This window comes from Natator depressus, chromosome 2 (genome assembly GCF_965152275.1).
Source record: "Natator depressus isolate rNatDep1 chromosome 2, rNatDep2.hap1, whole genome shotgun sequence".
NCBI classification, from domain to species: domain Eukaryota; kingdom Metazoa; phylum Chordata; order Testudines; family Cheloniidae; genus Natator; species Natator depressus.
The window spans coordinates 174,821,494-174,844,551 of NC_134235.1; the positions used below are offsets into that span (position 1 = coordinate 174,821,494).

Below are 23,058 nucleotides of genomic sequence, written 5' to 3' on the forward strand. Positions count from 1 at the left end.
TATTTTTCCACCAAGCGGAGAAACAAAAATGCCACACAGTGAACGCAAGTTAATCACCAAGCGCTAGAATTTTGCTGCCAGTTTTAGATCAATCTCAAGTTCGGTAGCAGTGCCAGTTTCCATCCAAACCTCGCAAGAGAAACTACAATTTCATATAAACAACAATTGTGTAAGCATTACGTCAAATGGAATTGGGGATGTTCAGGAACTCTGCAAATGAGACTAGTGAGGTGCCTAAATGTGGACTTTGGGTCAAGTTTCTCAGAAATTGGAGCCTAAATTTAGGCATCTGAGGTAAAAAATTTTAATAACACCTAAGTGACTTACGAGCCTAAGTCCCACTGACAATTAGTTTGTTACTACTTAATTTCAGTGGGTAAAATTTTCAAAAGTGCCTAACTGAATGACAATTGGACTTAGGCTTTTTAGCCACTTAGGCTCTTAATTCACTTAGGCTCTTCTACAAATTTTACCTTCACATCTATATTAAGGCACCTAAATAAATGGCCTGATTTTCACAAAAGCTCCCTACCATGAAGCCCTCATTGTTTTTAATGGGAAAAGAAAATGTTTGATTACTGTATTACACCCAGGATAGTTGTTGTGAAGAAATTACTGTCCCACAGTCTCATTTACACGAAAGCCCCTTTACATCAGTCAGGCAGTGGGAATGGACCTTAAAGTGGGCATAAATGTAATTTACTCCCACTATAAAGTACTTAACACTGCCAGAGTGGTGTAAAAGAGCCAATAAGCAATGTTAAGGGCCTCTGTTGAAGACTATGATAACAAACTAAGCAAACTTTTTGGTTAATGACACACTCGTTTAGAACAATGAGAAAACAAACCCAAGGCTCTTTGTTCTTTCTTTAACAAGTCCCTTTATTGAATCTATAGAGCAGAACTCAAAAATTCAAAAACAGCATTGTTTTAAACCGTATATATTTTGCCATTGAAAATTAACTTGGATGTCACTGCAAAATTTTTAAAAGCACTTTGTGTTACAGATTTCTGCAAATGAATATTAAAAGACCATCTAATATTATTGTTAGAACCAATATAATTATAGACATGGTATTACACCCGCACGCAGAGAGATTACATAGTTATCTGTCAAACCACAACAAAGCCTAATGATGTGGAATCACAGTTCCATGTTTGCTAGCCAAGTTTATTATATTTTCCAGCTTTCAACAAGAAGCCCTAATGAAAACAATATGCAATTAGTATTTAAGTTGTCAGAAAATTACAGAGGAATCACATAGACTAAATGCATACTAAATTGATAGGAAATCCAATTCTATTTCCACTAGCACATCTCCATAAACTTTAATGTTTGGGAAAATATCATTAATTAGTTATATTTCAGCTAGTTCACCCATGTATACTTGCAGAAAGAGCTCCACTAAAGAAAATTCCTTCATGACTCCAGCTCTGAAAGGAAAATACATAATGTGCTACAATGTCTAAGTGATAAAAGCTAGTACTGCTAAAAATGTACATTACCTGGGGCTTTTTGGTTTTTCTTTCTTTCTTTCTTTATAACTAAGCTCTCATTCCTTCCACCAGCAAATAGCTATATGTGGATGATAATGTTTTGGAATGCTGATTTAACAATGAACATGTTCAGGGATCAAAGGAATGTGTGCAAACAAAAGCAGGATTGTCATTCGTGTTTCGCTCATAGTGCATTGTAATCATATCACGCAAAAGGCCTTTAAAATACCATTTTCCCTTTTGTCACACATTTAGGTTTTTCATTTGAATTGCAATGTGAGGAGCTGTATGTGCATTAATATGGCTTTGACTAGTTAGGTGACAGGAGCAGGTGCTTTTTGCTTCTACCTGAAATTGTAAAGGCCTTTCATACTCTCTGAAAAAAAGAAAGACTTCTGAAAATAGGAGTTACAGACAATTATAGCAATTCAGCATGCAGTATCTGTTAATTTCCTTGCATAGGTTAAAAGCAAAAATGCGTTGACAAAGCATGAATTAGAAATGAATAAAACAGAAAAATGTCTAATCAGAAAGGCTTCACTGAAGGATTAGTAAATGTAAGAAAACTTTGGCTTAATTTTTTATTTTCCACCCATTAAAGTATTACATCAGTCACATCGTATTATATGAATAGTTACTCTGGTTTCTTTGCAAAAAAACCAACAACCTCAAACCCCTGTACACTTGACTGACAGCTTTTTGAAGAGCAAGGATAAAAAACCCAAGAGAATGCATTTAATCACTCTGATGTAGTCTTCTTAAGCTATGCCATTTTATGGTTACAGTTAAGCTCTTACACAGAATATATTTTACCAACTCCATAAAACCCTCCAAACAACTTTTCTTTTATGTTAATAGGAGCACAATATACTTTTGTGTTGGCATTTTAAAATATTAAATAATGAAACTTTCAAAAAATATTCACAGCTAAAATAGTGCCTATAAACATTACTTTTTCAGTAACAAACACACCAAGTGCATCGTTGAACAGAGTTTGATTTAGTGAAACACTGACATAAAGATATCCTTTCTGTTACACATCTTACCCTCCTGTTCAATTAAATATTGTGTTCTCTTTCAAATGAAAACTCACAATTCCATAAAGAGCAAAACTTAGGTTACGTGTCAGTTGCTGATTATTAATAATTATCCTCCATGTTATTGTTTGCATGTGGCAACCCGTTGTTCATAATCAGCATTCATCTTTCATCTTTATTGGCTGGGCGTCCTGGCAGGTACTGGGTGGGGTAAACACAGAGGGGTCAGTAATACCCAGCTGTAGATCAAAAAAGCGGGTGGAGGTTGTCACACTGTAGTTCTTGGTGTAGGTTTCCTGCACTGGGTAACAGTCCTTGACTGTGTAAACGCCAACCCAGGACTCAACTATAATGAAGCACAAAATGTGACTATTTTATGTGACAAGCATGAATTATTTTAAAGTTGTTATTAAAGAGACAAAAGAACATTTGTATATTTTCCTGACTTCAGTGACAACTTTCCGGGAATTTTGGACACCTAGAACTTTGAAAATCCCAGCCTTAATGGAGAAATGAAAAGAAAAATATTTGTCATGCTGTTTCAAGATAAAATGTTTAGTCATGAGCTGAATATTAATTTCTGGAGCAGTTTTTGAAAACTCTGTATACTGTATACATATCTTAAGCAAGTCATGAGCTGGACTGATATCTGCTACTCTAATGGACAGCATCAATCAATTTAGGATTGGGTTAATCCAATAGGAGTTAATCCCTAATTACCAGGAAATTGTTCTGATGAGAGAATCATGTCTGCAGACTTCCCTCTTTCGATCTAATATTGCCCTAATTCGTGCCAATACTGCCTCCCTAACCCCCCACTCTCTTCCATTTCTTTTCCTTCCTCAACTCACTCTCTCAGTTCTTTGGACCTTTCTGACATAATGCTTCCTTTGCCTTTATAGTCACCTAAAACAAGTGTTGACCTATAAGTAGGGCTGTAAGTTTGTCAGGGTGGTAAAAATGTCATGGATGCTCTGACTTTTCTGTTTGTCTGAGATTTTTCTTTGTGCCCATCATTTTAATAAAGCAGTTATATTCCAGACCCTGGGTCATGACCCATCAGTGGGTTGTGGGAAGCACCTAGGTGGTCGCCAACCTGGTAGAGAGGCGAGGCCCCAGTGGAAGGGGTTGGAGAGCAAGCCCACCCCATACTCATCCCATGGTGGCACCTCCTGTCCTGCAAGACTGGCCCTGGCTCCCTCACATCATGATGGATTGGTGGCCAGGCCAAATTTGAGTGAGTTGCACTGTGACCTGCATGCCAGGTTCCAACACCCAGTGTGGGGAGCCAGGCCCAGTCCTGTGGGACAGGAGCTGCTGCTGTGAAGTGAGTGTGGGATGGGCTTGCTCTCCAGCCCTCCCACTCCAGGGCCTTCCCTGTGTGGGATTAGGGCTGCTGTGCCGAGGCAGAGGGAACTGCTGCAAGGTCAATGCCTCCTCCCGCCCCCCATTGTGGTGAGGGCAGTGAAGAAGGAGGCATTTATGTATATTGTATTTAAAGAGGTATAGTTGAATTTTCATATCCATGACTTTACAAACCGGTTTCCCCTAAACCTGTGACTTTTACTAAATTTACAAATGAGTTTTGATCAAAAAGTGCGTTGGCAAATCTGCGGCACCACCTATAAGTATCCATTTCTCATCCACGTAATCAAGAAAGTAGGTTTCTCTCACCTCTCCATCTGACTCTCTCATAGCTCCCACATGCCCCTCACTTGGAGGGACATCACTTATTTTAATCCTAAATTTACGTACTTTCCACACAAATTTACATCGTCTCCTTTTTATTCTCAAAAATTATTTACCTCACAAATAAAGAACCATGAAATTGAAGTTCTAGAAGGAGTTATTTACACTAAAGGGAGTAACTCCACAGCATTTTGTGTTTCCTGCATGAAAAATGTTTTGGGTCCCACATTTCGAGTAAACATCAAACACTGCATCCCACATGTATTCCGAGGTAGTTGAAGAGGTCTGAGTATCCTTGATGGTCACCATAACTTGAAAACATCTCTCTTTCCCATAGTTAACACATTGCCAAATGTATTTCTTCCTTCTGCTACTGAAGGCTCTTTCTCCAGTCTCATACTACTGGGCCTCAGAGCCACTTTTGACACTATGCAATACTCAGTTTCCATAGCTATGTAGGATATCTGATTTCCTCTTACCTATGAAGTCGCTCATTCTCTGTTTTGGTGGGAATTCCTTCTCTACACCAAGACTCCTCCTCCTCCTGTGGAGACCCACAACCTTCTACCTTCATTCCTTTTAGTTATCTTAATTCCTAACTGTGAATTTTACACTGATGAACTTCAGCTGTACATATTTTGCCTTTTGTCACATCTTTAATGAAAATATACATGGCTTCTTTTCATCTTCTTCTAGTTAATTATCTCAAACACAGAAGTGTTCATCCTGGAAAAGAAGGAGCATTCCCAAACACAACTCGAACTCCTCTACCTCTTTCCTTGACTCATTCCTCCCATCTCCCTGTAAACCCTTGGCACCATCCTAATCCCCAAAATTTTACTTCTCCCACAACTCTTTGTCTGCAAATCTGCCCATCATCTTCTCCACAGCATTGCCCATATAAGCCTTCACCTTGCCTGCCCCCATTGTGGAAATCTTTACCCATACCTTCATTAGTGCAACTTCCACCTCCCTAAGCATCTCCCCTAGCTCACCATTCATTTGAAATCCTGTTCAAATCCTGCACTCTTTGGACCCTATTCTCCACTGCAAGGTACAAGTCAAGAGCACAAAATTTGTATCCTGAGACGGAGAATACGTCATGGACTTAGTCCAGCCTAAGTCTCAGACCTCCTCTCTCTCTCTGGTCCTCCACCACTAGTTTTCCCTTTGTCAATTCATATAATCTTGCCACTGTTGATGCAAGAATTTCTCTCTCTGCAGCTTCCGCCATCTGTATAGTTTTAGGGATGTGCTCAAACACCTAGCTGACCTAGAGCCTACTTTTGCACATTATTTGGGACATAGTTTGTATGAAAGAGGCGATTCAAAGCTGAATTTTATTGTATTTTATTATACAGATTTTAAAAGGTGCCATAATTAAACACTGGCAGAGCAGATATTTTTCCTTTGGTGTAATAATTAAGGGATTTCTTCTGTGGAAGGTTCTTTTGGGATTATAAAGATTGATAAAAAATTGGTTACTGTCTCACAAATAATTTGAAAAAAAATGTGTTTCTAACAGTAAGACTAAAGGTCAAGAATTTAGGGCATTTTAAAGCTGTTGATTCTATCTTGGCTTTTTAAAAAATGTTATACTTCTTGAATTTGGATGTGTATATTATTTCAGCATTGTATCCTTGCATAAGCTAGAATCTGCACTGAAATTTCAAAATTGACCAGTGCACCAATTCCCATGTGTCTCCTTGCTCAATCACAGGGAGGTTAACATACACTACAAATTAAATTATAAGACATGGAGAGGGAGAATACATCTGAACATAACCACTTGATACTTTTTAAGTTTTAAACCCTAGATGCTACCAAGTCCAGAGATCCTTCCAGTAAACCCTAGTGCATTTGATTAGTATTTCTTATTACAGAAACCCTGATTCCAGCCCCTAATGGATGGAAAATATACACCATCATGCTAGATGCAGTGACATCCGCATTTCAGTAATCCCTATTAGTGACAATTTTTTTCTTTCTTCCAGCCCTTTAGTGGCCTCTACCTTCTCTTATCCAAATGGTCATGCACATTTATTCTATCATTTTAAAATTCAGTCCACATTAACAAAACAATTTGAGTGGTGATATACACACAGAACATCTAAATAAAGGCTGATAAAATGAGCAATAATTTAACACACTTCTCAGAAAATCGTAATACATTCGTGAACATATATAAATAAATGAACAGTCTACAGGATCCTTTTCAGACCTGCTCATTCTGGTTTTTGTGAATTTCATATAAAAATGAATGCAAAATAAAATGCTATTGAAGTACAATATATTTCCATTGAAACCAGAATAACCTTACCATAATAACAACCTCCAGAATCCAAACCAAATTAGTTCTGAGGGAGGGAGGGATGTATGGATAGATAGACATGAACAGGACATTGTTTTCTTTCAATATTATCATATGAAAGACACGAAAATAACTGTTGGTGTACAATATAGCAGGGCATATTCAAATGACTTCAAGAGTGCAAATTGATACTATCTGGATATCAAGTACCATAAATCTGCCAGTGATACTGGATCTGAATAACAAGTTTCCTGGTGTGGGTGGTGACATGTCTCTAGTGGAATGTGTGAGGATGCATCCAGTCTAGTTAGAGTTCTAACAATCTTTTCCTTTGTTTTATTTTTAATTTTTTTTATTAAGGAAATATTTTCCTGTAGGATTCATAAAGGTTTATGCGCTTGGCAACATTCAGGGCACACCCGGAGTGTTGTGTAGGAGTAGTGCACACACAGCTCCTTTCAAGGGCATCAACCTTGGAATCTCGCCAAGATGATATGAACCATGGGAAGCCTCCCAGGACTGGGCTCAAGGCCCGAGAGCAAGGAATGCGGTAGATAGAAATTGGTAAATAAGAATGTTAAACAAAGCCAATGTATTCCTTTTATCTGTTGGAGAATGTAATGCGCGGGGGGAGAGAGAGAGAATAAAGGGGAAGGTGGAAAGCTGACAGGCAGAAGCCCGTTAGAGACCAGCCTGCTTGCTTGCTAAAAGCTGTGTTCTGTCTTGTCATTGAACCGCCACAACTGGCGCCCAAACGTGGGGCCCTCAGCACTCACCTCGCCCGGCAAGGGTTTCAGACGCGTCACTCATCCACTTCGTGGATCCCGGTGAGTATTTTTCATTGTGGTAAGTATGGGAAGCTCCCTCTCTGCTTTGCAAGTGCAGCACCGCAGTGAGCTACAGTATTTGCTGCATAAGGCTCATCATGACTGCCCCACTCGAGAACTCACTCTCCTGCTACAGGAGGTGAGTGCCCAATGCCCGTGGTACCCTGAAGCCGGAACCCTTAAGCTAGCGGACTGGGAGCGGTTGGGCCAGACATTGCACAAAGAGCCTCGGGCGTCCGTGCAGGCTTTACATGCCTGGCACCTCTGCCGCAACGCAATACAGTGTGTCGCCTCGGACAGGCCCTCCCTCGCGAGGCTGGTGATCTCGCCACGCCCGTCCGCTCCTGCAGCCATCCCCCCTCCTGACAATGCGAAACAGTGTGTCGCCTCAGAAAGACCCTCTCCTGCGCCAATAGAGGGACTGCCAATCCCACCACCCCCGTCCGCTCCTGCAACCATCCCTCCCCCTGCTTCGCCCCCAGTGCCTCTATTACCACCGCCTCCCTGGCCTTCCCCACCAGAGCCGGTGTGTGATCACCCTCCGCCCGTGGGGCCCCATGCTCCGGGGCCCCCCGGGGGGTCGTCTGCGTCTGCTCAGAGGCTTTCGCTGGTGCAACAAATGGTTCACGCAGCGAAGACTCGCTCAGATCTTACAGCAGAGGAGCTGGCTGATCTGGTCTCAGTTTGTCCTGTGACCTGGCAGGATGATGGCCAGGGCAACCAGGTTGCAGATTGGGTCAGTTTGCCTTACTCGGTGATCAGAGAGGTAAAGAAAGCTGTCATAAATATAAAGGGAAGGGTAAACCCCTTTAAAATCCCTCCTGGCCAGAGGAAATCTCCTCTCACCTGTAAAGGGTTAAGAAGCTAAAGGTAACCTCGCTGGCACCTGACCAAAATGACCAATGAGGAGACAAGATACTTTCAAAAGCTGGGAGGAGGGAGAGAAACAAAGGGTTTGTGGGTCTGTCTACATTTTGTCTTTGCCGGAGATAGACCAGGAATGAAGCCTTAGAACTTTTAGTAAGTAATCTAGCTAGGTATGTGTTAGATTATGATTTCTTTAAATGGCTGAGAAAAGAATTGTGCTGAATAGAATAACTATTTCTGTCTGTGTATCTTTTTTGTAACTTAAGGTTTTTGCCTAGAGGGGTTCTCTATGTTTTGAATCTAATTACCCTGTAAGGTATTTACCATCCTGATTTTACAGGGGGGATTTCTTATTTCTAATTACTTCTATTTTTATTAAAAGTCTTCTTGTAAGAAAACTGAATGCTTTTTCATTGTTCTCAGATCCAGGGGTTTGGGTCTGTGGTCACCTATGCAAATTGGTGAGGCTTTTTATACAACATTTCCCAGGAAAGGGAGGGTGCAAGTGTTGGGAGGATTGTTCATTGTTCTTACGATCCAAGGGTCTGGGTCTGTAGTCACCTAGGCAAATTGGTGAGGCTTTTTACCAAACCTTGTCCAGGAAGTGGGGTGCAAGGTTTTGGGAAGTATTTTGGGGGGAAAGACGTGTCCAAACAGCTCTTCCCCAGTAACCAGTATTTGTTTGGTGGTGGTAGCGGCCAATCCAAGGACAAAAGGGTGGAATATTTTGTACCTTGGGGAAGTTTTGACCTAAGCTGGTAAAGATAAGCTTAGGAGGTTTTTCATGCAGGTCCCCACATCTGTACCCTAGAGTTCAGAGTGGGGGAGGAACCTTGACAAAAGCGATTGGCGAGTTCGGCCTGACTAGCACGTATGTGCGTGGTCTCATTGAAGGGCTAGGTTCTGGGTACTCCCTGGTCCCTGAAGACTGGAAGGCGCTGTTGCGCATGATGCTGACACCCAGTCAGTATGTTATTTGGCTTAGTGAGTATCGGCAGATGACGGAACGCCAAGCCCAGGTATATAGAGAGCAAGGTATCATTTATGAGCAGTTGGCAGGGGAGGGCCAGTTTGCTACCGTTCAGCTGCAGTCTCAACTCCCTCAGGCCGTCTTCCCCATTATTTCCGCCTGCGCCCAGCATGCTTTCCGGAAGGTCCCGGATTCGGGCAGGCCTACTAAAAGCTTTGCCAGTATCCGTCAGGGTGCATCAGAGTCCTTTATGGATTTTACCAACAGATTGCAGGAGGCTATCCTCCGACAGGTGGATAACCCTGCGGCAGCTCAGGAGATCCTGTTAAAAATGGCGGTTGAAAATGCGAACGAGGATTGCCGCCGTGCTCTCCAGGCTGCACAAGCCTCTGGAATTCTAGAGCTGTCGGACATGCTGCGGGCGTGCCAAAACATCGGAACCCAAGCACATAAGGCTGGAGTTCTGGCTGCCGCCCTGCGAAAAACCGGGAAGGAGGGGAAGCGTTGTTACCGCTGTGGTAAGGAGGGTCACTTTCAGCGGGAGTGCTGCTCATCGACGGCGCCCGCCCGCCCCTCAAAGAAGTGCCCCAAGTGTCGGAAGGGCTATCACTGGGCTAATCAGTGTCGTAGCGGGTCGGGAAACCACACGACGGGTCCCCCCCGAACCCAGGGCCAAACGGGGGTGTTTCCCACTCAGACAACTGTTCCTCTGCCTTACAATCCATAGATTCCATGAGGGCGGCGACTGCCGGAAGTGCAGGGCTTGATTTGATTATGCAGGAGGACGCTGATTTTCAGTTGCCAGGGGAGGTTTGCGCCATACCTACACAGGTGACGGGACCTCTCCCTGTCGGATTTGTGGGTCTGGTTCTCCCTCGCTCACATGCTGGGAAACAGGGTTTTTTTGTCATCCCAGGAGTCATCGATGCTGATTACACCGGTGTTATTAAGGTTCAGGTGTGGACCCATCTTCCTCAATCGCTCCCGCGTGGATGGTCAATTGCACAATTGATTTTAGTCCCCTATCAGGTGCCAGCCGCAGAGGATCGAACCCGGGGCGGGAACGGCTTTGGATCGACGCTGTCTCAGTCGCCGTCTCACAATACGTCCTCTCCACTTGTTGCTCTGACAATGTCGGTCTGCCCCTCAAAACCTCAGTTAACACTTCTCTTAAATAATGTTCCTTTTACAGGGTTGGTGGACACTGGAGCTGACGTTACGGTGATTCGTGATCCGGAGTGGCCAGTCGGTTGGCCAACAGTTCCTTCTAAAGAGTTGTGGGGGATCGGGGGTAGCAAACCCGGGCGCCAAAGTTTGTCTTGGGTCACGGTCTCTAAACCAGGAGGCTGTGCCCTTGCTACAATCCGCCCTTTTGTACTCCCTGTCCACCTCAATATTTGGGGCCGTGATTTACTTACAAAGCTGGACACCACCCTCGATATTAATATATAATGGCCCAAAATCCTCCCTCACCCACCTTGCCATCCGCATTACCATTGGTATGGCAATCCTTAGAGCCCATATGGATTGACCAGTGGCCCCTCCCTCTAGAAAAGCTGAAAGCGCTTCATTCACTTGTACAACAATATTTGCATGCACAGCGCTTGGAGAGCTTTACTAGTCCTTGGAATTAGCTGCTGTTATTTTGGCCTTTCAATTTTTTGCTGATTGTCCCTTTAATTTGATTGTGGACACGCATTATGTTTATCAGGTAATTGATCATTTACCCCTTGCCCTCATTACCCCTCAGGTCGATGCGGACCTCCTTCGCCTGTTTTTGTCTTTACAGTATCTCCTCACCACTCGTAATTTCCCTTATTTTGTTGCTCATATTCGCAGTCATACCCCTCTGCTTGGGCTACTCATTGAAGGCAATGCGCGCGCCGATCGCGCGTTACGTGGTCAGGTAAATTCCCTTTTTTCTGACCCCACTGAAAGCCATTCCTTTTTTCATCAGTCTGCCTCTGTTTTGGCCCGACAGTTTCATATTCCTGCTGATCATGCACGTTCTATTGTTCATTCCTGCCCCCACTGTGCCGCTGCTGCACCTACCTTTTCTTATGCCGTTAACCCCAGAGGTACCGCAGCGAATCAGCTGTGGCAAATGGATGTCACTCACGTGCCACAATTCTGCCCCTATTCGTTTTTACATGTTTTCATTGATACCTATTTGGGATTCCTTTGGGCGACCCCACAGCATGGGGAAGCCACTCCCAAAGTTATTCACCATTTGCTAGCCTGTTTTGCTGTTATGGGTCACCCGAGCCAGATAAAAATGGATAATGCCCCAGCCTATTGCTCCACAGCACTTTTCATCTTTTGTGCCCAATGGGACGTCCGTCTCAAACACGGGATCCCTTATAATTCCACAGGCCAAGCCATTGTTGAACGTGCAAATCGCACGCTAAAAACCTTGCTTGACAAACAATTAAAACAAGGGGAGCTGCGTCTCCGAATTTTAGGAGACATTCAGCAACAACTGCATATCCTTTTGTTTACTTTAAATAATTTAACGCTGAACGCAGATCAGCAGACCCCCGCGGATCGGCATTTTCACAAATGGAAAGACCGCGTGTCTATTACCGTCAGCTGCCTGATCTGCAATGGTTGGGCCCAGTGCCTTTAATCACTTGGGGTCGGGGATATGCTGCTGTGTTTCTTCCTGCAGGACCGTTGTGGGTTCCAGCCCGGTGTGTGCGACCGGCACTGAAACAGCATGGCGTGGCACCAGGGGCTGTCGAACCCCATACCGGAGTTTCAGCTGACCTTGGAGGAGAACGCGGTGCCTCCCGGGTCGACAACGGCAAGACGGAGACGGAGGAGACGTAGCATCCCAAGCTAGGCCGTGACAAGCCAGCCCGTGACATGGGGAGCAGTAAAAGCATTGGTCGCCGCAGCTCAACGAAGACTGGCAGCAAACCAACAGCCAGAGACTCCTGAGACTTTGTTTGTGGCGATTCTCGCCCAAATTATTGCTAATTCTGTATTGATTGTATGCCTTTTGTGCCTGCTATTTTCTGGAGGGGTTGACTCAGGAGCGCCTCCTCCGTTATGGGCCCGAATGACATATAACCTATGGGAAAGATTGGCTTCAATAGCAAATGTTACCCACTTTTGTTTATTTGATTTTGTAGCAGCTGAAGAATTGTTAGGTACGTGCCTTATTTCAGTATGTCATCACCCTGAGGAAACTGGGAATGAGATGATGCTCGCTGCTTACTCGAACCTCTCTTCCCAGTACTCTAGCATGGCTAATCGGGGCCAGGCCAATCACACTTTACCTTCTTAAGCTTATTTTTTGTTGCTGCTGTGTACAATGTATTCCTTTTTGTTAAGGCTTTGTCGAGACCCGCCCTGGCAGGCTCCACGAGTTATGACCTTGTCTGTCTGGGAGTTAATTGGCTTGCAAATGCAAATTGATGGCTACCATGAGATGGCCGAGCACAAATAAACAAAAAAGGAGGGGATGTAGGATTCATAAAGGTTTATGCGCTTGGCAACATTCAGGGCACACCCGGAGTGTTGTGTAGGAGTAGTGCACACACAGCTCCTTTCAAGGGCATCAACCTTGGAATCTCGCCAAGATGATATGAACCATGGGAAGCCTCCCAGGACTGGGCTCAAGGCCCGAGAGCAAGGAATGCGGTAGATAGAAATTGGTAAATAAGAATGTTAAACAAAGCCAATGTATTCCTTTTATCTGTTGGAGAATGTAATGCGCGGGGGGAGAGAGAGAGAATAAAGGGGAAGGTGGAAAGCTGACAGGCAGAAGCCCGTTAGAGACCAGCCTGCTTGCTTGCTAAAAGCTGTGTTCTGTCTTGTCATTGAACCGCCACATTTTCCCTTGGCTGAGTATTAAGGTTCATAACCAGTCATATATTTTGTTGGTCATAACCATAAGTATTGCATTAACTGGATAAATCTGTAAATTCAATTTAAATTCAGGGGGGTTTAAGAACTATTTTTTATAGTTAAGGTCTGGGTGTGATGCTTCCCAGAGGTACCCAGGGTTGTGAGGTATCTTGCTACTACCTACTCTTAGCACGAAGAAGCTTTGTCTATGCCTGCCATGGGACAGCTACCCAGTTCTTTCAGTCAGAGGCAACACAAGCACCCCCCTCTAGATCTACGTAGGCCCTCCTGTCTCTCTACAGGTTAGCAAGAGGCACACTCTAACCAACGACATCTTCAAGCCTCTCCCTGGAGTGTCCAGTCCCTGATACACTGGACTCTGGTAGTATTCACAGATTTGCCGTTTCCAAAGAAACAGTACATCCCAGATTACCATTTACACCTAAGATCACGGCTCTGCTTAAAGCACAGCACTTAGATATTGTGACAGGGTCTGGCCAGATGGCTACAAGAAAGTGATCCTATTGGGATCCGGTAAGTGGGTGGGTGAAGCCCACCCACTGCTAAAGGTTCCCCCCGCCCAGCCTAAGAGGGGGATCCACAGGACCTGGGCACCAAATAAATGCGGGGGACAACTAATGAAATAACAGGGACAGGAGTGTGGTCAAAGGGTCAAACGAAGGAACCAGACGGGGACACCTTGCAGAGAACCCTGGACAGCACCCACTGCTCCTCAAAGGTGTCAAGGGAGTCAGTGGACGCCGCCCAGAGGAACTCTGCCTGGAGGCGTGAACGGACGGAGGATCAGAAATAGGCCCCCCAGTCACAGGAGACTCCATCGGCCAACCTCCTCACTCCGGTTTTATAGATGGCCATTTTAGCTAGGGCCAGGAGGAGGTTCACCAGGAGGTCCCGTGACTTAGTGGGGCCACAGACAGGGAGTGCATAGATAAGGAGGTGAGGGGAAAAGTGCAACCAAAATCTTAACAAAACATTCATGAGGAGCCAGAATAGGGGCTGCAGCTTGACGCACTCCAGGTAGACATGCACCAGGGTTTCCCTCACGCCGCAAAAAGGGCAGGTGTCCGGGATTGGGGTGAACCGCGCCAAGTACACGCCCGTGCTCACGGCCCCGTGAAGGAGCCGCCAACTGATGTCCCCGGCGGGCCTCGGGACTAAGGTGGAATAGAGGCTGGCCCACCGGGGCTCCTCACCCTCTAGAGGTGGCAGGAGATCCCGCCACTTTGTGTCAGGGCGGGACGCGAGGGTGAGGACATGAAGGGTGTGGAGCACGAGCGTGTAGAGATGTTGTTTTGGCGCGGTCTGGAACCGGACCGGCTGCAGATCGTGCAGCTGGCTCACGGTGAAGGGGCGGGGGGGTCGGTCGGGTCCACGGGGCAGGGGCCCGATGAAAAGGTCTGGAGGGCCTGGGGTGGAGGGTGGGCGGGGCGTGCCCTCTCGCAGGACCCGGTTGAGGTAAACCCGAGGAGCGGGCGGCAAAGCGGCCCTCACCTCCTGAAGTACGCGCAGGGCAGTACGAGGTCTGGAGAGCCCCATGCGCTGAACGAGCGTCAGGGGATCCAGCCAGTCTCCCCGGTCGTAGTCCAGGAGGTCTCCGACTTTGGTGACTTCTGCCAGGACCAACCTCTGGCGCACCGAGGGGGACTCCGCCGCCTGCACACGCAGGTAGGGGTTGTGTAACAGGGGCTCCGCGAGGAGGTCTTCCCCCACGGAGGCCGCCACGGACCTGGTCGCTGCAAAGAGTTTCCAGGTCCGGAGGAGGTCCTGGTAGAAGACCGGCAGCCCGGAGAGGTCTCGCGGAAGACCTCTCAGATGGAGATAAAGGAGCTGCCGGTCATATCGGAGCACCCGGAAGCGATGCAGGAAGGCGTGCGCCAGTACGCTCCACGCCGGACTACCTGCACCATAAAGGAGCCTCTGCAGGGCCTGGAGGCGGAAGACATGGACCTGAGTGCGGAGACACTTCAGGCCCTGCCCTCCCTCCTCTAGGGGTAGATGGAGAACCCCTGCAGAGACCCAGTGCAGTCCTGACCAGAAGAACTCCAGAATCAACGTCCGGAGGTTGGCCAGGAAATCCGGGGCCAGGACCAGGGTGTTGAGCCGGTGCCAGAGCATGGACAGGACTAGTTGATTAAGCACCAGTGCCCTCCCTCGAAGGGAAAGACACCGGAGTAGTTCTGTCCATTTCTGGAGCCACTCTATCACCCTGCCCTCTAAATCGTGCCAGTTCTCCGGCGGAGAGGGATGCGTGGCAGAAAGGTAAACGCCGAGATAGAGCAGCGGACCCACGCTCCACTGGATGGCCTGAAGCACGGGTGGGAGGGAGCTCGCCTGCTAGCCATCCCCGACCACCAAGCCAGAGCTCTTGACCCAGCTGACCCAGGTCTACAAGAGAGTGATAGAAGGCAGATATATTAGCCCCAGTAGGTCCCTTTTCCCTAGGTAAGGTAACAGGGAAGGTTCCAGAACAATCAGGAACTTTCTGGAAACAATTAAGGCAGACAGGCTGATTAGAACACCTGCAGCCAATCAAGAAGCTGCTAGAATCAATTAAGGCAGGCTAATCAGGGCACCTGGGTTTAAAAAGGAGCTCACTTCAGTTTGTGGTGCATGTGTCAGGAACTGGGAGCAAGAGTCATTAGGAGCTGAGAGTGAGAAGGCGTACTACTGGAAGACTGAGTAGTACAAGCATTATCGGACACCAGGAGGAAGGTCCTATGGTGAGGATAAAGAAGGTGTTGGGAGGAGACCATGGGGAAGTAGCCCAGGGAGTTGTAGCTGTCGCACAGCTGTTCCAGGAGGCACTCTAGATAGCTGCATTCCACAGGGCCCTGAGCTGGAACCCGGAGTAGAGGGCGGGCCCGGGTTCCCCCCAAACCTCCCAACTCCTGATCAGACACAGGAGGAGTTGACCTGGATTGTGGGTTCATGAAAACAGCCAAACTGAGGGCTGCTGTGAATCTCTGAGGCGAGCAAATCCGCCAATAAGCACAAGACCCACCAAGGTAGAGGAGGAACTTTGTCACAATATGTTTATAGTGAAACCAAGTATAAGTTTATTTAGTATAACAAAGCACAGTGATTCAAGTAATAGCAAGTAGAAGTATTGGAAGCAAATGGTCACGTATCAAATAAAATCATAACATGTTTTAGAACCCGGACTTAATTAACTAGATACTTTCATGTCTTGTAGAGCAATGCTCACCCAAGGTCCTTCCAGTGTTTTTCAGCCAGGTTGGCTGTGACCCAATTTTCATGAGGCAAAACATGGTGTCAATTTGCCTTCTCAGCAAAGGATCCAGGGTGTTTGCACCCATAGAAATATCAGAACAATCCACTGTCCTTATTCATAAACAGGATGCCTATATACTCCTTTCTTGTAGACTTTGCAATCTCTTAATCAACAACTGGCTCGGTATGCAAATAGGTCTACATTGTGAGGCACACAATACACAATACCCAAATGGCCATACAGGGAGATAGGCATCTGCTACCCCGTGCCCGAAAGGAACCCGCCCAAGGTATGTCACCTCCTGGTAATCTGCCTTAACACCAGGGCCTTAAGAACACAATTTCCAGTTCAGATACGTAACTCCTCAAATATTATCCATGGACACATTTTTAAATGATTAGGATTACCATTGGGCTACTGGCTCTCAGCAGAGACCTCACATGCTACCCTTCAGTGATTATTGTGCATATATCTGACCCAAGGGAGCCCTATAAAACCCTATGGAGCCCCAATGCCCTCTGTCAGTTGGCTCCAAGAAGTCCTTGGGTCACACTGGGTAATCTCCAAGCCACACAGGTCACGTGCAGTTACTCCTTAAACTGTGAAAGAGTCTCTCTATATTATAGATTTTCTTATGAATAATTCTGGGCTCAGATTACTGGACTCTAATGGGAAAATGGTGTGATTTCATCCCAAACTTTGTCTGAGATATGCAAACAACTCCATTATATGCTCCTGTAGATATTTAACCCTTCTTAGATAATGGGGACATTTTCTTTAATACAATACAATGAATATGATATACAGTATGTGCTGGATATTTATTACATGTTATTTCTTCCTGCAAATTTTGTGGTAATATGAAAGCCAATACTAACAGTCAGCTGGAAAATTATATCTTGGGTAAAGGAGATGCAGACATTTTTTAACAAAACCAAACCAAACACTTACATTTCCTGGCTGGTTTTCTATCAGACCATTCCTGTACCATAATTTCATCTCCAGGCCCCCCGATGTAGTACTGATCTTCATAAGTGGAGTTGTCAGGAATATCATAAGGATCCCATGGCTCAGTCAAAGCAATCTTTGAGCACAGCTTTGTGACTTGTTCAATCTGAAACATCACTGCATCTTTATAGAGAAATATATATTCAAAGAATCTGAAACATTTAAAAAAAGAAAACAGTTAACGTTCATGATGTTTTTACAGCTGGTAGCACTCCCTGTAGTTAACATTGCCTGAGACTTTTCTTTATAACACCCTGTTTTTAGTCGCTTATAACTTTGTCAAATTTTAACCATTTTGGCTGAAATTTTCTATACTGGGTATCTGCCTCAGTATGAGGGTTTTATTTTTTTTAAAAAAAGTTTCAGCTGAAGTCCTTCAGCCATTTCTGAGAATGAGATGAGGGGAAAATATGTTTTGCCCTGGTTACATTTTTTAAACAATATTTTAGTTTAGAAGCCCTAGCACCTGCCAGTTTTGTGGAGCAAGGGCTTGACATTTGGCAGGAGGATGGCCTTTGTGTCAGGGTTATATCATTTGCGTCCCTGTGAAAGTCTGTCCAAATTTGGGCAAGGTATAAGCCTTTGAAAAATTTCAGTTTTCATACGCTCAACTTGTTTGAGTTTAGTGATTAAATTCTCTGAAGATTCTGTCCTCAGTGAGCATGCTTAGTCCCTTCACAGGTCTTACCATGTGAGCTGAGGCACAGGGAATTGAGGCTCAGGGCAATTAAAGCCAAAATTTTCAAAACGTCCTCTAATTTTGGGTGCCCAATTTGAGACACATAGTGAACAATTTTCCAGAGTATTTAGCATGTGTACAGCATATTATATGTTCAAAGCACAGCTCCAGTCAGATTTTTCAGTCCAGTTGCAGTTGTAAGCGCTCAGCACTTCTGCAAATCTGGTGTCAAGTGTAGAAACTAAGCACAAAGTTAATGGCCATCTGTGAACGTTTTAATGTAAGTATTTGGCTTAAATGATTAAGCCAGATCACAACTCTGAAGTATAAGAAAAGACAGAATCCAATTCTTCAGGGTGGCATTCAACTTCCTTAACCAGAAAACCATTTCTTCTTTTCCTGGAATCACCTGCCTCATTCACAACCCTTGCAACGAGTGAGGCACGGCTCCTACAAACAACAGCCTTACTCACTATACAACCTTGATTCATTCTCAGAGTACCATCTATCCCCTGCACTGACGTAGGGGTCCTGTGGAATGATGTAGGGGTCCTGTGGAAAAAATAGGTGTGATTATGTAATTAAAGACTCTGTCATAATGCATATGGGGAACCTTAATTGTGGCATTTCCTAATTTTTGAGTGCTTGACTTTTCAACCCTGAACATTCTTTTAATGTAATTTTTTAATGTAATATTACATAAGACCAGGTGGAAGTCAATGCAATTCAAAATGTTATTAATTCACCATATAAAATATATATAGGTAGGAATCACTTCACCCACTGCTCAGGTGAAGTTATTTAAAGGTTAAAACATGGAAAACATTTAACAGTGGTTAAAAGCCATTTAGCAACACTCACAGCAGCTCAAGAGAGAAAGTGAAGAATAGTGTATCCAAAAACAGGGGGAAATGTAGGTAAGTGAACTGTAATTAGACAAACTGGAAGTTGATTAAGACATCCTGATTCTTGCGAAAATTGCCACAGAATCATTACTGGCCTAAAGTAAATTTACATTCTCTTTGTTGAAAGAAAAGTTCACACCATTGTGATAGGGGTCAGGAGAACTACCTGGTATCTGGTCAGTAAAATGCTGAATTTGTGAACACTTAAGCATGTGCATAACTTCTGTTTCACTGAATACAGTAGAGCTACTCATGTAAGTACAATTATGCATATGCTTTAGTGTTTTCAGGATCAGATTTTAAGGGTTTAAATCCAGCTCAGCTTCCCCTTCTGCTTGCATAAGTTCAGCAGTGGCTTCTTGAGATTCAGAGAGAAAGAGAATGCCTTTGGGAAAGTGAGCTGCACACATGCAGCTGAGTCTCATGGCATAGCAATAACTTTTGACCTTGAATTATCATCTGGAAAATTTGCAAATTAACCAAAGATAAAAATGCTGATTTATCTTTTAAAATGATGTGACATACACATTACATCCTTTCTGGTTTTAAAGGATTTCACTTCTCTTTCTTCCTTCAAATCCCTCCTCAAAACCTATTTTCTGTGGAAATTCTTCCTACTTTATTTCCCCTAACAATCATCTCTTCACACCTTCCTTTCCCTGAACTGTTATCCAGTGTCTTGCCTTCTCTGTCTTGTCTCTCATATATTATAAGGTATTTGGGGGAAAGGAATATGTTTTACCCTGTATTTTGTAAATCAAATTATATATTATTTATATTGCATAAGAGATATATTCTGCCACCCTTACTCAAGTGGAGAGTACCTTAGGCTTCAATCCTCCATATGCTTATGCATGTACTCAACCTTAAGCACGTGAGTAGTCAGTCTAATTTCAGTGGGACGACCTGCATGTTTAAAGTTAGGCGTGTGTATAGCTATGTGCAGAATTGGAGCCAAACCCTGTAGATACATTTAGTTGACTTTGCTTTCTCAAACATAAATACCTAGCAATGTGTATATTAATAAAACAAAATAAAAAACCCTAACAACACAAGATACTTCACTGTACACACTTCTCACCCTGGGGAGAGGATGAGAAAAACTCATTACAGAGGTTAGTAATGTCGCTTAATGCACAACTGGAGGGCACTCTGATACTAAAGTGATGAGCACAGAATAAGACTCTAAATAGAACAAAATAGACTACTATGCCCACAATGAAATCATTGGTGTGCAGAGGTGTGCGTGATAATCTTAGATAATAAAGCAAGTAAACAAGTTTATACCGTAAATAAATATACTCTCCCTAGGTCTTACAAAAAATTCAGACATACCTATTATCCTAATTTTTACAGTGAGGATTGCTTCTGTGTATGTCTATATGCCTCCACATGGTGAACATAAGGTACTCTGCAGTTTTGCCAGACTTGTATTTCATTACACATTATTGAAGGTGAACTGCTAAATTGTTATTTTACAAAAAGAACTGTTTACCAGTCAAAATTAATAACAAAATGTGCATAGACTTAAAAAGGACAACCTGGCATATTTTAAAACAAAAAAATTGAAAACCATTTCCTCTTTTACTTTCCTGCCAAGTCCTAAATGTACTCCCTGTAGTTGTTTTAGGTGCTTGAGATGTCACCGGCTTCCTAAGGGGAAGCATGGATTCCTGAAAGTAGGTCTTTGCAGGAGAACGGATTTTTCAAATATTTTGTTTTTTAAAAAGTAAATGTAGTTGGAATCTTTATCTACAATTACTATTATTCTGTTAATAATTTCATTTCTTAAACAGTTTCTTAAAACAACCCCCAAAATTCTTTATACCTCGCCTTCAAATATAATTTATAAGGAGCTACTTGGTCCAGTTTCTATCTTTATGGTTTAGATTATTTCCCTTCCTCTCCCCTACTTTATGCTGTGTACTTAAAGGGACTCTGTTAAAAGCCTTTACAGTCCCTTTTTATATGACTTAAAATTAATAAAATCCTGTACATTAGGGCATGTATATAGTGTTTACTTCTCCTTTTGTGAACATAATACTCCCTCTCACTTCAGTCAGGCCTTATATTATCTAATAATGTTTACAAAGCATTTGGAAGGTGAAAGGCAGAATGTTATATATTAGTATTATTATTATTGCTGATGTGTTGTTCAGATGTGAACGACGTCATTTTAAATTGTTGCAAATGAACTTCAAAGTTAATTTTTTTCACCTCCACTAAAATAACTGGAAGTGTGGATAATCTACCTCTGTCTTGATGGTATTGTTTAGATTTGTCTAGCTGCATTTTCAAAAAGATCATTGGTGCAATTGGTTTAAAAACATTGTGAAAGCCTTCTTCACAACTAGAAGTGATAGAAATTTCACTTTTTAAAAAACAAGTGTTTCTATTCTGATAAATATAACAAAACCTACAGGTAGCTCTACATCCTTAATTCTTTGGCTTTCTTATGCCCTGTTTGATAATGTATACCACAACTTTCATAGAAATATTGCTTCTTTTTACAAATCAGTTTTCTAAACAAAATATTGATCAGTGTATTTCACAAGCCTAGTTCATTAAATGATGATAGCAACAGCTAATCTCTTCATTTTAATTTTAAATAAGAACATTGTAGAGGAGACAAAAAGCTGCTGAGTAGACATTCAGACAGATGATAAATACTTTCTTCAGGTCAGGAAGACTTCATCTGCTTTTGGAAATCTCTGGCCAACTCATTTCCTAACTGTGAAGCATTCATTTTTTTTTTTTTGGTATACTTCTGGGAACTCCATTCCTCTTTCCCATGATGTTTCAGTAATTTCAGACTTGTGTTTTTCTTCTGGTGTATCTGACTTCAACAACAGTAATTACCATATTTGATCTCACATGTTTGGCAAAGATGCAGAATTATAATATATTGTACAAATACGGTATTGTACATATACATGTGGCAGTACATGTAATCAAATGTTGTGTCAATGCAGTACTTTTTAGACTGACCAAAAATGTTCTCAGATTTTACAGGATTTTCTTTTCCAAGGAGCCTGAGCCTTCAGTGTCAGGTATCTAATTAACAAGTTATAAACAGAACTTTGACAATACAAGTTTTGAACGGAAAGACATAGGCAGCTTAATCCAGTTAGTTATGAAGTTCAGGTAAAAAGAAAATTTTAAATATAAGAAAAGAATCAAAACCTGAAAAGTCAAAGCTAAATCAACTAAGAGGATTACATATTTCTGTGATTTTACTGAAAAAAACTCATTAAAAAGTTATACAACCTTTTATTCTTTTGATTTTTGTAACATAAATTAGATTAATTACTTTGCCAAAAATGACAGGAAACTACGTTTTTCAGTAAGAAAAGATTTACATCGTTTTCTTTGCTGTTTCTTGTGGGCCAACTGATGTTCCATAATATAGAGCCTAATCTAGCAAGCTTTAATAATCCATTCTAATTTAAGATGTGATTCAGGAAAACACTTGAAACATGTTTAAATTCATTCCTATTTAGCATAGCACTTAAAGCACATGCTTAACTTTAAACACAAGGTTAGAGCCCACTGTCTTGTGTTTCAGTGGGATTTAAGCATGTGCTTATGTTCTGTCCTAAATGGGGATGCATCTGAGCAAATCTTTAAGTACTTCCCTGAATTGGGGCCTTTAGTAGTCCCCTTAAAGACAACGGGGTTACTCATAAGAAATGAGATGGAAAATAGTAACAAAAATATTATAATACCTTCATATAAATCAATAGTGTGGCCTCATCTGCAACACTGTGTGTAGTACTGGCCACCCAATCTTTGAGTTTGTACAGCACCTCGCACAACTGGGGCTCCTAGGGCATATAGTGTACAAATAGAAATAATAAAAGGATATTGCAGAACTAGAGAGGGTTCAAAAAGTTGGGGAAAAGTCTTCTGTTGAGAGGCTGAAAAGACTGGGTGTGAAGGAGCAGAGACCTCAGCCGGGCACAGCAGGGTTAAAGAACACCTGTGGGTTCAGCTAGCCCCACCCCGTTATACCTGCAGCCAATGCCAAGCCTGGAGCGGGGAGAAAAGAAGGGAGCCTGGCTCAGCCAGGGGCTGACTGGCAAAGAAGCAGGAGCTCTCTGTATGCCTGCCTGAAGGCACAGACCAGCAACCTGCCTGCCAACGCAGCCACTGGAGGCAAATAA

At 43.4% G+C, this 23,058-nt stretch overlaps 1 protein-coding gene across 1 annotated transcript in view; it reads right to left on the minus strand.

The window, feature by feature from the left end:
- Positions 1-914: 914 nt before the first annotated feature.
- Positions 915-23,058, minus strand: part of EPDR1 (ependymin related 1) — a 46,581-nt gene continuing 24,437 nt past the window's right edge. Inside the window, exons 2-3 of the mRNA XM_074945334.1 lie at positions 17,255-17,463; positions 915-2,880 (exon numbers count right to left, since the gene is read on the minus strand). Of these exons, the coding sequence (XP_074801435.1) occupies positions 2,690-2,880; positions 17,255-17,463 (400 nt within the window). The 3' untranslated portion in view covers positions 915-2,689. The remainder of the gene's footprint in view (positions 2,881-17,254; positions 17,464-23,058) is intronic.